Source organism: Natator depressus, chromosome 1, assembly GCF_965152275.1.
Source record: "Natator depressus isolate rNatDep1 chromosome 1, rNatDep2.hap1, whole genome shotgun sequence".
Taxonomy (NCBI): domain Eukaryota; kingdom Metazoa; phylum Chordata; order Testudines; family Cheloniidae; genus Natator; species Natator depressus.
The window spans coordinates 137,938,861-137,955,768 of NC_134234.1; the positions used below are offsets into that span (position 1 = coordinate 137,938,861).

At 43.3% G+C, this 16,908-nt stretch overlaps 1 protein-coding gene across 2 annotated transcripts in view; it reads right to left on the bottom strand.

Moving 5' to 3' along the window:
* MAP3K15 (mitogen-activated protein kinase kinase kinase 15) overlaps positions 1–16,908 on the bottom strand; it is a 143,538-nt gene that overhangs the window by 1,265 nt on the left and 125,365 nt on the right. For both annotated transcript variants that reach the window (XM_074967795.1, XM_074967803.1), the window contains 7 exons: positions 16,060–16,234; positions 13,164–13,349; positions 11,062–11,167; positions 6,255–6,468; positions 625–737; positions 231–328; positions 57–133 (listed from right to left, as the gene is read on the bottom strand). In XM_074967795.1, the coding sequence (XP_074823896.1) occupies positions 57–133; positions 231–328; positions 625–737; positions 6,255–6,468; positions 11,062–11,167; positions 13,164–13,349; positions 16,060–16,234 (969 nt within the window). The remainder of the gene's footprint in view (positions 1–56; positions 134–230; positions 329–624; positions 738–6,254; positions 6,469–11,061; positions 11,168–13,163; positions 13,350–16,059; positions 16,235–16,908) is intronic.

Genomic DNA, 16,908 nt, shown 5'->3' on the forward strand with positions numbered 1-16,908 from the left:
ATTAAGACCAATAGAATGGCAAGCACATTTCTGGCAGTATTCAAACATTGCCTTACCGTAGTCTAAGGTATCTCAAGTCATCCTTAGTGATACTATTAAGGACATCATTTAGTGCGTAATCCTCTTCAGCAAACTGAAAGGCAGAGTTGTTCCTAAATTAAGTTATGTAATTTCATTGAAACCAAACTGGTATTAACAATAAACAGATTGTTAATTTTTGGTTTTTTTACCCTCTCAATTGCATCTGAGTCAGCTCCTTGTTGTCTTAACCAGTCTAGGAGCTCCTGGTCTACATTCTGTACAGGAGCTCCTGGGGGCCTTTGAAATTCTGTAATAATTTAAATATGTAGGTTAACAGGTCAACAACATGTAGAATTGTACAGCTGTATGGGTATTTTCTAGGGCAAAAATAGTTAGCATCAGCAAGCTGATGCTTTCCTCAAATAGAACACACCCTATGTCTGTGGGCCACCCATTTCTTCTTAGACTATTGCAAGGCCAAAAATACAATCATGCAAAATTATTTAGTGAGTCCCATTTAATGAGAATCTGATTAAAGCAAAGCTTTTGGTAAGCATTTGGAACTGAGTGCAAGGCAATCTACAGAAATATAACCCCTCTTACCTGTAGGCTTGGACTGTAACTGAAGCAGGTGTAACTCTTGGGTTTTCTGCTCTAGAGTTTGCCGTAAGAGGGTTTGATACTCGCTCTCCTTCTGAACCAGGATTTCCAAAAGCCTATGAAATGTGACCAAACCCATAGATAGTCAAGTTGAGAATAAAATCTGTATTCCTATTTTAATGTCCCAAAGAGTATCTTGAGTACTTTCAAAAAAAGAGCTGTTAAATACCAGTATTTACAGAAGAGCCATATCTACACATTGCTGAGTTAATTCCCTTTCCAAATGAGTACTTTCTCCTACACAAACAGCCAAACAAAATGCAGTCCAATTCCTAACCCAGAGTTGAAATCCTTTCCTGTAAACATACAAATACAGTAACTGTAGTCAAATATTCTAGCAACTATTTTCCTTTTATTAAGTAATTTTGGTTTGACGTTTTACAGTCTCTGAAAACTAGGATAAAAGTGGCGTTAAGAGAGATGTATCCTATCTAACAAATCATGTTTCGTAAACTCTTCGGTGCAGAGTGTGAGTGGAAAAGGATGTTTCAGGTTGACAAGTGCCAAATAATTTTTTCTCCAATATTACTAAAATTTATAGTTTAGAGAAACAAGAAAGGTTCGTTAAAAACAAATTTTAATGATGTGCCAATACAGCGAAGGTCCTCCCACTATTTTAATCACGTGGGTTTTTTTGCCAGGCCTTAGGGGACACCAAAATTATAAACAAGCAAAATCACAACTATTGACTTTACTAATAAAATTAAAACTAAACAAGCAAGCAATATCTGTTACTTCAGTTAGTCTTTTCGTATGTGGAGAATTAACAAGATTACACCTTAAAGAGTGGGCCTGCCTCTAGTAGGGGAGCTCTTTTCTTGCTAAATTAAGACCCAAGTACATTATTCCCCAAATTAGTATTGAGTCCAGCCTCAATGTAAAACAGCTTCTAGAAGGGCTAGCGAACTTTAAGCAGCTCTGACACCCGTTTCCACATCTATAAACTGTTTTATGATGATATACCAAAGGTAAGTGATCCTAGGCTAAGTCTTATGAACCCAAGGAAAGTGTTTAAATCAGTTACTCAAAAGAAGCCATTCATAGAGCTGTCTTGGGACAGAGAAAATAATCCAGAATTTTAACCCAAATTACATCCCACATTTTTGCTGTTTGCCAAGGTTAGTTTATGACACTCTGTAGCAATGCATAGGCTAAACAATCTTGTTTTTAAAAAAGGAGCTGTTAATACCCTAAGTCCAAATATTGCACTGCAATTGTAAAAGTCACTGCAAGAAAAATTTAAATTCTTTGTGAGTCCTTTGGCAAATTGCATCTCACTCATCGTGCTGAACTGGAAGGCTGCTGCATCTTGATGCTGTTCTGTGGCTTCTTTCTTGTTAGCTGTCCAATTGCTGTTATTGCTTGCTTGCAGAAGTGTCAAACAGGCTGTGAGATGAGTGCGCTTCTGAGAGCTGCCTGCTGAAGTTGAGAGACGTGAGCATTGTGCTACTGGTTGCTCAGCACAGCAAGCTTTTATATTCTTTCCGTAGTCTTACTGAAGGAGGAAAATGTCTCTTTGGCTGGATTAAAAAATTAGCTGCTGTCATCCTTTCATTGACTCAGTGCCTTCATGGATTGGCTACAGCAACATCTTCAGTTCAGGAATATGCACTCTGCTACTGTCTATGCAGCAGGGTGGTAATTTTTCTTCCATTCATTGGCTATATTGACTGTAAAGATGCTCTAAGCTGAAACTCTTTTTCTTACATTTCCCTTGAATTCCTTTGGGGGCTTAATAATTGAGATTCTACTTCAAATGGGTCCAAATACCCTTTTGCCATATGCAAAGGCCTTTCAGCTCTCAGTAGTCTTTTTAAATTTCAGCATCCTGAAAATTGAATAGCCATTCAAGAAGGCATGGGAAAAGTGACTCTTGGTAAGTAATTTGCCAAGCAGTGCCAGAGAACTAGTAGAGAATTATTTATATTAATGTGTGGAACTAAAGTGGCTTTTTACTTTCGTAACTGCTGATAGCATCAAATGATCTTGCTATAAAATCTCTATTCTCAGAATGTATTAGGAATTTGAGACTTTTTAGATACATTTAGATACAAAACATCTGCAAATACATAAGGTGCTTAACCATCACTAAGTATTTGTTGGGGTTTTAAAATGAAGGTGTTTTCTTTGGTGAGAAAGCCCGTATGTATGGCTCCTGGTAACAGTGCATCCCTGAACATTCCTACAAAGTCTCTTGCTTTAGACAAAACTCAGACTTGTATCATATACCAGAGAGCTGCACTTGGATCTTTGAACAAACAATTTTACTGGTCTGCTGGCCCTTTTGACCAAAATGGTCCTGAGATTTAGGATTCAGAATTTGCAGTACATTTTCAACTTGCAATTTAAAAACCTCTTTTTAAATATTGTATACAAAGAACAAATTAAACTACTGCTTTAAAAATATGAGAAGTTAAAGGAAGACTGAAATTATAAAAGCTGTATGGGGGAGTATGTGCTGTTGACAAATCAGACTTTCTTTAGCTTTCTTAAAATTCAGTCAAGGCGAAGGCAGGTTTGTAATCACCCAGCCCCTAGGTACCCCCTCCCTCCACCCTAAGCTGTTTTCAAACTTTTTGAGCTAAGCCACCAACCTTTGAGTTACAATTTTTGGTTGTACCTCCCTGCCCCAACCCAGACAGGCTGGGTGGCCTGCTGAGGTGAGTCAGGGAGTGGAGGTGGCACCCCTTCCCTGAACCCCACCATGCAGAGGTGGCTCAAGTCCTTCTGGCCCCTGCCCCCTAGCAATAAGTCGTCAAACTATACCTATGCCTAAGGCCCCTGCCCTGCACTTCTACGCCCCTGCTGGGCCCTGGCATTTTTATAGCATATCAAGGGGGAGCGTCAGAAAAAGGTCATTTATCTTCTAGCCAGTTATAGTTAGTTTAGTCTCATTATTTCCCTGCTCCCAAAGAAGAAAGGGGGATGGCACCCTTCGGACCTCTGAAACTCAAGTTCATCCATTGGTTCAAATTCATAATCTCAATGCTGGATCCTCAAGATGGGCTCTTGGCTTGCAAGATATACTGTCAGGTTGAAGTCTAGCTGGCTCACAGGAAATACGTCAGGTTTCTTATGGAGAAGTCTCATTATCGCTATACATCTGGCTACACGTCTGAGAAGGCAAGGAATTAAAATTGACCCCAGATTGGCTGATTCGAGGTCAGTCAGCTCCACCTGTGAATGACTCCATTTGAGTACTTTTGGTTCTCTTTGCCACAGTGTGCCTCACAGTCAACAGACCAAAGTCTACTTTCAGCCCTGTCCCAAGTATAGAAGTCATGGGGGCCCTCCCGGACTCCTTACTGGCAAAGGCCTATCTGCCCCGGGACAGATTTCTCACCATTGACAACCTCATCAAACAGCTTCCAACTTAGCTGACAACATCAGCCCAGAACCTGTTTGAAACTCGTGTCTCATGCCATGTGAGACAGGTTGCCAGAGTTTCCCTGCACTGCATGCAAAGACACCATCCCCTGGCAGGGAGGGGTGTGTGGCACTAGGGGCTGTGTGCAGGCAGGGGGTAGCTCAGGTTGCAGGGAGAGGGATGGCTAGGGGATGCATGCAGGCAAGGGGGTAAGCTCAGGGTGTAGGGAGATGGGTAGGGGCTGTGTACTGGGAGGACTCCCCTGCAGTCCCTGTTCCCAGAGGGTGGCTGCAACTGCACTCCAGTTCCTTGTGCCTGCCAGGGGCTGTGAGACAGAACACATGTAGTGTTTATACTGTGTCATGTTAAAGGTCATGCTGTAGTGTACAGAGGTCACAATTCCCCAGGGGGTCCTCTCATATGATTGGTTGAAGGACCATCTACATGTCTCCAGCAGTGTCCTGCTCCACACCTCTCTCCAGCGTGACAGACATTCATAATAGAATGGGGACTGTATCTGGGCCATCAGAATCAATGCTTCTGGCTCCCTGCAGAAGGCCAATATTCACTAAAACATCCTGGAATTGAGGGCCATTTGGCTAGTGTTCATAGCTTTCCTCCTGACTCGTCAAGGTGTCACAGTATTATCTGGACAGAACAGGTGTTTTAAGAATTCTCCTAGATTGTTCCTAGCATTTACTCATAGAACCTATCACCACCTAAAAACTGTCAAAAAATGGGTCTCTGGTTGTATTTAAGGCATGCTATGTGGTGGTACACTGAGGTGCAGTGAGCACATTAGAACCCATTCCACCAGAGCTTAGGCAGCTTCTGCAACTTCCCTGAAAGGCATCCTAATCATAGAAATCTGCAAAGCAGCTACCTGGAATTCAGTTCACACTTTCATCCTGCACTATTTGCTTGTGGACAGCTCCAGCTCTGACACCCGCTTCAGCAGAGCTGTCCTACACTCATCAGACTCAGTTACTGCTTGAATCTCACCAGAAGTGGAATCCATGTGGGCAATCGCTCGAAGAAGAAAGGTTACTTATCCTACAAAAACTGGTTCCTCAGGATGGTGTCGTCCACATGCATTCCATGGCCCACCCTCTTTCCCAGCTACTGTACAGTCCTTGCCCCATTGGCTTCAGCATTAGCGAAGGAACAGGAAAGCAGCGGCAGCTGTCCCATTCTTTACACACTGAATTACGAAGCACAAGAGGACCCATGCACGGCCTCACTGGATGTTGCTCCTCAAAGAGTCCAATCTCGCGCACATAAGGCATGAGTACACCTTAAGTGGAACGCACAGATACAACACATCTCAAAGAACCACAGTTCTTTACAGTAAGCATAGTTACTAGGGGGTAAAGAACCATTCTTTCATCAATAAGAATTTTTACACGAATATTGAGTTTTCTCTGCCATGAAGGACTCTCTTTCCTTTATGTTTGCACAGCACCTAGCCTACTGGGCCCCAATCCTGATTTATCATGATGGTGCCCAGAGAGCCCAAAGTTTTAGTAATTCAACAAATCAGTGCATTCCTTATTTTACTGTGTGGTCCCATATTAAGCCTGTGTTGACAGAGCTGCAGCTTTTACAATATTATCTACTGACAAGGACTCCAGATTTTTCATTACTGGGGCGAAGGGGCTGATGTGAGTCCTACTGTATAGGCATATATAAAACCTTCTGAGTCGTCTAATGCAGATTGTGTCCCCACCACTGGGCATTACATCCTGAGTTCTTAGACCTGTAATTGTATGTGATTATTTGGAATTTTCTGACATGAAATTTAGACACCTCAGTTTAGTTGCCACTACTCCACAACACTGGTGAGAAAACTGGAGTTCAGATCACACTGGGAATCCTGTGCTTATATTTAATATCCAGTGTTTGGCACCCTGACCTGAGCACTCTCATTTACAAATAAAAAGCGTGTGTCAATGCTTACTGGGACTCCAACATTTTTTCTGTGAATTGCAAGATCCTAAGTGGTGTTGTAAGATTTGGTGAAAGTTATACAAGTGCCTAGATATATTGCTGAGTACCTTTCTGAGACCACTTGGTGAACTCTTGACTAGAGGATACTGTGGTGGATGAACATATGCCTATGAATAAACGTTCTTTTTTGAGTGCGTTTATTCTTGAAGGCTTTCGGAAGGCCACATGAAAAAAGGCATAGCTCTACACGTGAAAATACCTGTTTGTCTCTTGTTTAAGTTTGGCTAGCTGCAGATTAAGATGTTGCTGCTGTGATTCATGTGACACCACAGAACCGAGTGTGCTCACTCCAGATGTGACAACTGGCTCTTCATTTCCATTTTGTTCCACTGGGTGGCAATCATCTTCCACTTCATCGGCATCTTTTTCCACTCCTTCAGTCTCTGAAGCTGGCTCAAAGTGAGCTTGAAGTTCTGCACAAACCAACGAAGAAGTCCGTTTAGTACCACTTACCCTTGGTTTTTTGGAGGCAGTGAATGTGGGAAAGCTACCGGAAAGCAACTCCTTTTCTGGACAGCTTATGGGCGGCATATTTCCTCTTTAACTGAAAAAAGCTGCCTCAGCTGAGTAAAGTAGTGATGAGATTTTATCCTGATGCTTCCCACATGGAATGTACTTTCCTAGGATGTTTAATAAAGGAGACACCAGTAGCTAGGAGTGAAATGTAACCTTGGCAAATATTAACACATGATAGCATTTGTCTCTTACATTAATTGGACCACAGACTTTGTGGCATCATTTCCGAACAGCATTAAACAACAGCAGTAGCAGTATTAGTGCATTCATCTGTGGATAGGTCCCTGTTTGTATGGTGTTCACAATCTTACTAGTCTATAAAATGGCAAGCGCGCTGGTGATGTAGCAGAAGTAATAAATAGCGTGGATAGGCAGTAGCTATTCAGGATTCTGTTTACATAATGGGGAAACAGAGTTGCTTTTAGAGAAAGAAGAATTCCAGAAAAGTTTGGTTACTTACTTTGTGCACTAACTGGCATTCTTCGAGATGTGTTGTTCCTATCTGTATTCCTCCTGAAGTGCACATGTGCTCCATATGCCTGAGACCGGAAGATTTTCACTAGCAGTGTCCAATGGCTCATGCCTGCACCCTTCTCCTTCTGCTCCAAACCAAGGGTACAAGGGGTGATGTGGACTGACTGCCTCTCCAGGTCCTTCTCCACAGCAAATAACCTTTGGATAAGGATCTGAAGCAGAGGTGGGCAGTGGAATATACACAGGGACACATCTCAAAGAACTCCAGCTGCTGTACAAGGTAAGTTACCAGACTTTCTTTGAATGATGGTCCGTATGTGTATTCCATTCGAGGCAACTCACAAGCCATACTCATTGAGGAGGAGGGTGTGAGGAACCCTGCTGTACCACAGACTGAAAGATGCATTTTCTGTAGAAGCTTGTACCAGGACAAAATGTCTCAAAGGTACGCACAGAGCCCCACGCTGCTGCTCTGCAAATCTCTGGAAGAGGGACATCTCTACATGAAGTTACAGATTGACACTGGGCTCTGGTCAGGTGTGCTCTCTCACGCTGTGGGGGAGCGGTTGCTGTCAACTCATAGCAAAGCAGAATGCAGCCCAAAATCCATTTAGGAAGTCTCTGTGAGGAGATGGCTAAATGTGTGAGGGGGGAAGCAAAGGAGACAAATAATTTAGGAGATTTCCTGAAAGATGTTGTCCACTGTAGGTAAAAGGTCAAGGCTCAATAGACACTGTCCTCTGTGGTGGCATGGGGCTTTGGATAGAAGACAGGTAAGTGGATGACCTGAGTCAGATGGAATTATGAGATTACTTTTGGATTGAATTTAGAATGTAACCTCAGGGAAACTTTATCCTTATGGAAGGACATATAAGGTGGGTCAACCGCAAGGGCCTTCAGCTCACCTACTCTTCTGGCTGAGGTGAGCAACCAGATAGGCAACCTTCATGGACAGAGGAGTGAAGGAACATGAGGCTAAAGGTTCGAAGGGAGAATTTGTTAATGCTGACTGGACTAGATTGAGGTTCCACGTCAGAGTAGATTTCAGCACTGGGGGAAAGGATCTGACAAGTCCCTTCAGAAACCTGACTATAGTCGGGTAGCTGAAGACTGAATACTTGTCCATTGGAGGGTGAAAGGCATTAATAGCCGCCACGTGCACTAGAGAACTTCGATGTTTTCAGAGAGAGGAGGTAGGTCATAATTGTAGGGAGTCTTGGAATTGATGTCATAAGGAGAATCTCTTCCATTTTGCTGCTTAGCATTTTCTGTTATTGCTGAGGATGGACTGTACGGTCTCCAAGCATGCTCTAAGTTCATCATCCATCCAAATATCAGCAAAGGGAATGTCGCTCTTGAGCCCTTAAAGGTATATAATGGTTAGTCCGTCTTCTCAATGAACAGGGTATTTCCCTTGATGGGCAGATCTTCCAAGGTTGATTGGGCTTCTTTGGGAAAACTGGAGGATTGGAGTCATAAAGCCCAACCTCATGACTACAGATGGTGCCATCGAGTGGGAGGCTGTATCTGCTGCATCTACCAAAGCTTGGAGGGCAGACCTGGCTAGCAATTTACCTTCTTTGATGATTGTTTGGAATTGAACTCTGTGTTCCTGAAGCAGCCGGTTGACAAATTTAGAGAATGGATTATAATTAATAAACTCGTACTTGGCCATTAAAGCCTGATAGTTTGCTATTCAGAACTGTAAACTTGAGGAAGTGTAGTTCTTTCTCCCAAAGAAGCCTAGACATTTGGCCTCCTTATTTGTGGGGGTAGATCTGGGTTGATATTGCTTGTTCCTTTCAGTGACAGCCTGCACCACTAGAAGTTCAGAGTGGGATGCAAGAATAAGTATTATGCCGCTTTAGATGGTATAAAATATTTCTCCTTTGTTTTTTTCAGAGTGAGAGCACAGATGGCTCGAATATGCCAGACCATCTTGGCTAGACCTAATATAGCCTCATTGATTGGCAATGCCACCTTGCTAAGATCTGAACTTTGAAGGATATCCAGTAATGTATGAGGGATAACCCATGCTTCTTCCAGGGGGATATGAAGCATGTCTGCAGTTCTCCTTAGGAGATCCTGAAATTGCTATAGTCATCAGGTGGTGGGGCTGGTGTGACTGCCTCATCTAGTGAGAACAATGATATCCCTACAGTGGCTAGTGGCTCTGCCTTGCTGAGTTGTTTCTTTTTCTCAGAGCATTCCTGAGTGTGTTGGGGTTCTTCCTCAACTTGCATTCTTGTCTGTCTGAATTCAGGATGTCTCATATAGGGATCCCTGGGACCCCAATAAAGCCATTGAGAGAGTTCATAGGGATAATGAGGTGGTCTCCAGGGAGAAGGGTACTACTGGTCCCAAGCTAGGTCCTGTGGGAGTGAGAAGGTGCCCATGAGATTTTAGAGCCTCTGCTGGAGCTGACTTTCTGTCTTGATAAGACTGGTAAGCTCTCCCCACTGATCCCAGGCTTGCTGGAGGAGCACAAGGCCTCTGCGTCCATGGGCAGGGCTGTTAGTACCAGTGATGGTCTTACTATGCTTCCACTGGTAGATGGTACCAATGAGTGACGAAATGATGGTGTGGGGACAGAATCAGTGATTCTGGGTCTGCACAGACTGTAACATCCTCCAGGATAGCATATCTGACCACTGTTTCTGGTGGGCTTCTGTCTCTTGGTGGCACTGGCAGTGCCAGTTTTGAGCAGAGAGTGTTCTCAGTACCAATGAATACTCCTCCATGCAAGTCAGCACTTGTATAGGACTTGTCCACTCACTCCTTTCGCTCGTTGGTACAGAGGACGGTCCTGCTCCTTCAGGGGTTGATGGTCTCGGGGCACTTTTGCCTCTTGGGGCCACGGAACTGGTACTGTGCTCCTTAGGACCTCCTGACACACCCATATTGGGGTGCAGAGTGTTGCCCAACATAGAATGCGCTGGGGAGAAAGTCCTCTCCTTAGATGAGGACTTAGAGCGTGGATGTGTCCACACTGGGAACAGAATTAAGGACTCTAGCAAACAGGACAGACATGAGAAGGGTAAGAGTAAACACTCTCACAAGAATGTATGTGAGAAATCCCCCTCTAAGACTGCTTCTTGGTGCCTCTGCCCAACGTACATGAGGTCTGATGGGCCAAGGTTGGACTGTGGCCTCCTTGAGCGATCCATCAGCAATGGTTGAAGTCAGAACTCTCAGGATTGGTGGGTCGAGTGAGGAAAGGACCGACAAATATTATACTTGGAGGAGATGTGAGCTTCCCCGAGGCAATACAGACAAGTGTTGTGGTTGCCGCTGACCAGGAAGGCCCAGGGAAAAACCATGGAGATCTTGAATCCTGGCATCTTGGACATGCTAGGAATCCTCTACATGGGCGTGGGGAGTCCAGAGGTACCCCCAAACAATGGCTCGTAAAACTAACTAGGTCTAGAGCAAACTTATATAAGAACAAACCATTTACAACTTTTTACACATAAACAAAGAACACTAGCTAAAGCTGTGGATAATGGAGGAGCCCTGTCTCAGACCAAAGGTGATAGAAAGGAACTAGAGAGGCAGTTGGTCTGCACCGTCCCTGGTTGAAGCACCAGGAGAAGGCGGCCACAGGCACGGACCAATGGACACTAATAATGAAAAGTCTTCCAGTCTCAGGGGTATGGAGTGGAATGCACACAGAGACCATCAAATGAAGCACTTCCCTTTCCGTTTAAGGGTAAGTTATGGCCTAATTCCAAAAGCCTTTCGAATTATGTTTCCCCAGTTATAAAACTATCAAATATAAATGAGTAAATCCATTTCACTCTGTGCAGCCTAGTTCACTGGTAATTTGAAAAAACTGTTGTCCCTGTCCATCGCCCGTCCCTCCCAGCTGAAGAGAAATCACTCAAGCCCCTATATCCCCGCTACTAACGAACTTCAGAAATGAGATGGATCAATCAGCTGGCAAGAACGTGAAACCATTTATGATGCATTTTGTAAGGGTTTCATTTAGAAACTAGTACTGATGTGTTTTGATTTACCTGGAATAAGAATAGTGACTGCTGCTTGGACTGCACGGCGAATTATGTTATCCATTGCAAACATCCAATGAGGCCTAATTAAATGATTCCTTAATACTTTGTTCACCTACAAGTATAGAAATAAGCAAAAGCATCAGCCAAGGACCTAGACACTACAGACAAAACTTTGTTTTGTAAAGATTCAGATGAAGCTCTGTAAATGAATGGGAATCTGTATTGTATAAGTCAGCACAACCCTCTCCTCTTGAGACTAAAATTATTAGATGCTGAGTTCAGACTTCACCAGCTCATGAACAACAACTTCCAAATCTCCCATAAGTTAATAAAATGCAGTGCTCTCAGCAGCCACTCAGATATCTCAGCATTTGTAGCCATACTAAACAAAATTAAAATTTTGCTAGACTAAGGATACACACATATATATATATAAAGACAGGAGTTTCTTGAACGCTCTTCAATTTAGCTTAGAATAACTAAACTGATAAATGCAATGGTGGGGTTCACAGATGAAGGGAGACTGACAAAAACTTATTTAGCCTGGACAGAACAGGATTAACAGGAGATGTGATAAGACAAGAACTAGGGCATAAACGGAATATACTCAATGCATAAGAAGAATTTGAGAAGTACTTTTTTACAGAAAAATTGGTGAATGGGTTTCCATGTGAGATAGTGGAGCCAAGCAGTCATGTATTTAAATAAAATAAAATAAAAAGATAATGACAGGGAATGTATAAGTCACGGGATCCTGTCTGGTGCTTAGGAGGAGTCAAACAACCAACCTTATTAGGGGCCCCAAGGAAGTTGTTCACTGGTAACAGCACAATGCTGCTGTCGTCACTGCACGTGCAGCACCAGCTCCCGCTGAAGCCAGTGGAAATTCTGTACATGGAGGTGCTGAAGGATCCGGCCCTGAGCTGGTTTTTCCCCCCAGACGAGCAAAAATATAAACCTTCTGATATTTTGTAAAAACCTACAAAATCAGGACAGTGAGGGGCAGTGGGATGTATCGGAGTGGCCTCTGGGGCAGGAGAGATCGTAGGGAAAGCGATGCTCTTAGGATTTGACATCTTGGATGAGGCCCTTACAAAAGCCCCGTTACAGCTGCCAAATTCATTCCTGAACTACAGGGCCTGATATGATTATCATGGGACAACAAAAGAGATGGGACTCTAGGGAGATATGGGAGTTCAGCAGAGCCCCATTTATCCAACCCTCCATTAACCAGCTCTCTGAGTTAACCAAATAACCAACACACACAGGTCCAGAAGCAGGTGATCTCTCCTGTGACCACCAGAGCGCACTGCACTTTCCCATTCTCTGGATTATCCGAATTTTTGATTATCCAATCCAGTCCCAATTAGATCAGATAAATAGGGCTCTGCTGTGTAAGTGAGGATGGGGCAACAAACAGAGAGCAGGGATGAGTAGGGCCCTAGTGGGGGTCACTAGCGATGTCTCGGGGGCCTGCTGGGATGAGACGTATGTGCAAGGACCCTGGGATCGCCCACACTGTGCCAAGACATAGCGTTGAGGAAGCACCAATGGCCTTGGCTTACTCATGCACCAGGCACTAGTGCTTGGGGAGCCCACGTGTTTCTGCACTGAGATTTCCATGCACCTAGAGCTCTGCATCATGCTCAGTATGCCAGGTAGCAATAACTGCTGCATCAAGAGAGACCATTTAGCATTGATGGCTCAGCACAGAAGCACTGGGCTCCTCCCTCACCCTAGGTTGTCCACACAGCTGTTCCCCACTACCCAGGTCTCCTCCAAACAGACCTTTTCCCCTGACCCTCAATAACATCGAGCACACATCCCTTCTCACCTCCCAGCTCACCACATCCCAGTACCTCTCTCACTTACCCAACATACCCCCCCAGTGCCTGACACATCACACAAGGGCCAAGAGGAGGTATAGGAGTGAATGGCTGTGCGGAGGGGACCATTAGGAATGAGCAGGGATGGGGAGCAGGGAAAGCTGAGGGAAGTAGCAGGGGTTCAGCCAGGAAGGCCCTGGGAGTAGGAAGAGGAGTACAGGGATTTCGTTTATCAGAGTGGAATGCCACTCCCTTCTGCTTCTAGACAAATGGAGGACGTACTGCATCCTGAAATCCAAACAGCACCAGGTGAATCTGATTGATGGAAGTGCTGTCAAAGTCCAAATCCATTTTCAGCTTGGATATAGTGGAGGCCATCACTCTGTGCTCGGGAGAACGTATGAAGTCCCTTAAAATCTCAATTATCTGCTTGATGTGGGTGACTGAAAGTTGCAGTTCTTCAGAATTCTGGAGAAAAGGTATTCAATGCACTATATCAAGACTCATACGAAGAAACAATAAATCCACTGATAAGAACCTAATGGTTTAGCAGTGCTAACATTACAGGGTTACAATTTATATTTGCTGCTGCTGTTTCTCACACAACCACACACAAATGACGGAACTTTAATCACCCAGCTGGAAGTCCTACTAAACTTGTATTGTATTCTCTGCTCTAGTCAAACCTTAAGAATTATATTTACTGTAACTTAACATTTACTTTGTGAAAACAAAACCAAGGGTTGTAATGACTGTCCTTGAGGACAATGAAATGAAAAGAGAGTGGATACATAGTTGTTTAGTCAGTGCCCTTTATATTTGCTTCTCTGTATGTAAATAGAGAGGATGACAAACACATGAAAGTCCAGTCACAATATGGGTTCTCTCACTTTATCACATTAGTAGACATGTAATTAGTATATAATTTTACAGTTTAGTGACTTCTTGTGACAAATTAAGACCTAGTAAGTTTGTTAAATACAGAAAGAATTTGTTGTAACTCAGCATGAAAATCACTGTGTCAGAAGCAGTCACCAGCCCTAAAATATATTTTAAGCCCTAAAATATATTTTTGCTTTGTTTCCATTCCAATAGGCTTCTCATGTAATCCTACCAATTCACTGCAACTGCAGCTTTCTCCAAAAATGCAGGCAATATTGTACTGCATGATTAAGTTGGCTGTTAAGGCAGGATACAGATAGTGAGCTAAATTCAGCCACAGTGCAAGAGATAGAGTTCCACCTGCTTACGCTAGGGCTGAACTTGGCTCAACATGTCTGACCAAGTCACTCATGTCCACAATGTTTAGCACTGTAGACAAGGCCTGTGCACTACACCCTTTCTAGAAAGGATTCAGTGCACTGGCATGACACCACTCAACATTTTACCTGGACTTAGTCTGTGCTTCTCTAATAGAATTTAGATTGTTTTGTGTCAGAGAAAATGTAGATGAATAAGAAGAGCTGCATTGACCAGTGAAATTAAGATGGTAGTTTTCAAAGATGTCCTACACTTTCAGGATCCAATAGAAAGCAGAACTTTAAACCAATTCATTCACCATCATTTCTGGGTGGAAGAGGTTTATATAGGACAAAAACGCACAAGAGACAAACATTTTCATTTCTATCCGATGATGATAAATTTTACTTCTGTTTTCTTGCTTGCAGATTAATTGCACTGATACCAAATACAAAAAGTATGTAAAGAACCCACCTGCTGACTATGTTAGGAGTTCAACATATTTGGAGTGTTTCCAGCAAAAAATTCACTTGATAACCAGCAAAAAAAGCCCCAAAAATGTCTAATTTTTTTTTTATCAGAATTGGTTTCATTTCTCGTCCAGCTCGAATTAATTTACACTTATGCAACCACACAAGCTCTTAGATTATTGGAGATTTTCCCCACTAAAAGGAAATTCCAGCCCCTATCTCTGTAGGTGTGGAGGTCCTCAAATACAGCCGGACTGTTGCCATTGGAAGCCTACTTGACGCAGCACACTTAGGGCACGCTCCAGGCTTTTTGTTCTGCAAGCCAGGCTTATGGGGAGGGAATGGGGGGAGGTGGAGGTGCCGGTGGAACTACCTCTACACCCATTGTTCTCCACTGAGCAGGGGCACAACATAATGACTTACCACTCACAATGGATATGGCTACACTGCAATTAAAAACCTGCAGCTGGCCCGGGCCAGCTGACTCACGTTCGGGATAACGGGCGGTTTAATTGCGGTGTAGATGTTTGGTCTCGGGCTGCAGCCCAAGCTCTGGGATCCCCCTTAGACCAAGCCCCTTACCCCAAGGCAGCTGGCACAGGCCAGCTGCGGGTTTGTATTTGCAGTGTAGACATACTCACTGTGGCCTGAGGAATGGACTCTTTCCCTCCTACACCTGCAGAGATCACCAGTTCACACAGCCTGGCTACTCAAGAAGATTTTGTCCCTGAGAGAAAGGCATTTTTACCTTTGGTTGTTCAAGTTCTTCCCTACACACTTGGTTAGCTGGGGTTTATATGTTGATGATTCAGAAGGTGGTGCTCTTCCCTTTGGCTGAACACTGAACCAACACCCCACTACAATGTATACTGTCCTTTGCGCTTCTCATACAAGTAAGGTCATAACCCCCAGTTTCCTGGCCAGTTTCCAGTTTGGATAATTACATTCTGCCTGCCTAAGTTCCCCTTGTGTTTAAATGTATAAAGTAATTGTAATGGAAATCAGTTCTGACACCATGTCATGTACTCCCTGTACATAACAGGTTTCAGACTGCTACTATCAGCTCAGGGTCCTGTACCAGATATGGACTGGCTACAGAGCTACCATCACAGAGAGAGTACGAGAGAGGTGCACTCTAGAAGATCTTTAAATGCACTGCCACCTATAGCTGTTACACACTCAAGTAAGGCATGTGACACATGCTATAATACAGTTTAGCATTCCATTACAGAAACCTTTTCCCGGAGGAGGACAGTAAAGAAACAGAAAGTTACAAAATCAGATGCGACTACCAGCCAGTGACCACTGAAAAGGGGTACAGTATAAACCTGGAATGTGGTAGGGTGAGTTGCTGTGAATGGTAAAATCTACAAGTACCCTCTCTCATCTGTCATAAAAAGAGGAATGCTACATACTACTGGATTTTTAATTTTCCTTTTTAAACACGAAAAGCAGCATTAAAATATTACCTGTGTGAGACACTCCTGTAAGTTTGAAGCAACTTTATTTTGTTCCTCTTTAAGAATTTTATAGAGAATTGCCCGGCGTTCACTGTCCTTCCTTAGCAGAAAGAGACCAGAATCTCTATCCTCAAGGGAAGGAGAAACACTCCGATCCTCTAAGGCAGAATTCTCATCAGGAACACTGGAGCAGAGACAAGAGAAGATGTAGAAGACATAACTAAGCATTAGAAACAACAAATCACAGTTGGAAGTGGGTAGGGATATTTACATAGATGAATAAATAATAACTAGTACTAATCTCATCTTATTTCACTGTCACTGCAATTTTCATTTCAGAATCATTGTTGAAGACGGTTCAGATCCTCAGCTGGTAAAATTCATCTAGCACCCCTGAAGTCAATGGAACTACACCAATTTACTTCAGCTTAGTCTGGCCCTTTAGGCTGCACCAAGTCAATCAATAACAAGCAGTGAAAATAAAACAGAATGAGCATAACGATGAATTTCATTCTGAGCACACTTTGCAACAAATGTATCTGAAGGCGTCATGTTTCATGTTCTCCTCTGATCAGGACACTATTTTCTTCCCAGGCTTCTTAATGTGTATTTAAATAGAGGGAACACTTGCAATTACTGTTCAAGGGCCTGAACCAAATCCTGCTGAAATCAACAGAAAGACTGCCACTGACTCCAATGGGCTATGGAGCCCTCATGTGCCCCATGCTTTATCTGCTGTTATAAACTGGCATAATACTTGGAGACATTTGAGGGAAATCTCCATGAATCAGTTAAATATAATATTTAAATCAACTGACATTTTGATTAAGCAACTGATTTAATTATTGAACACATCTG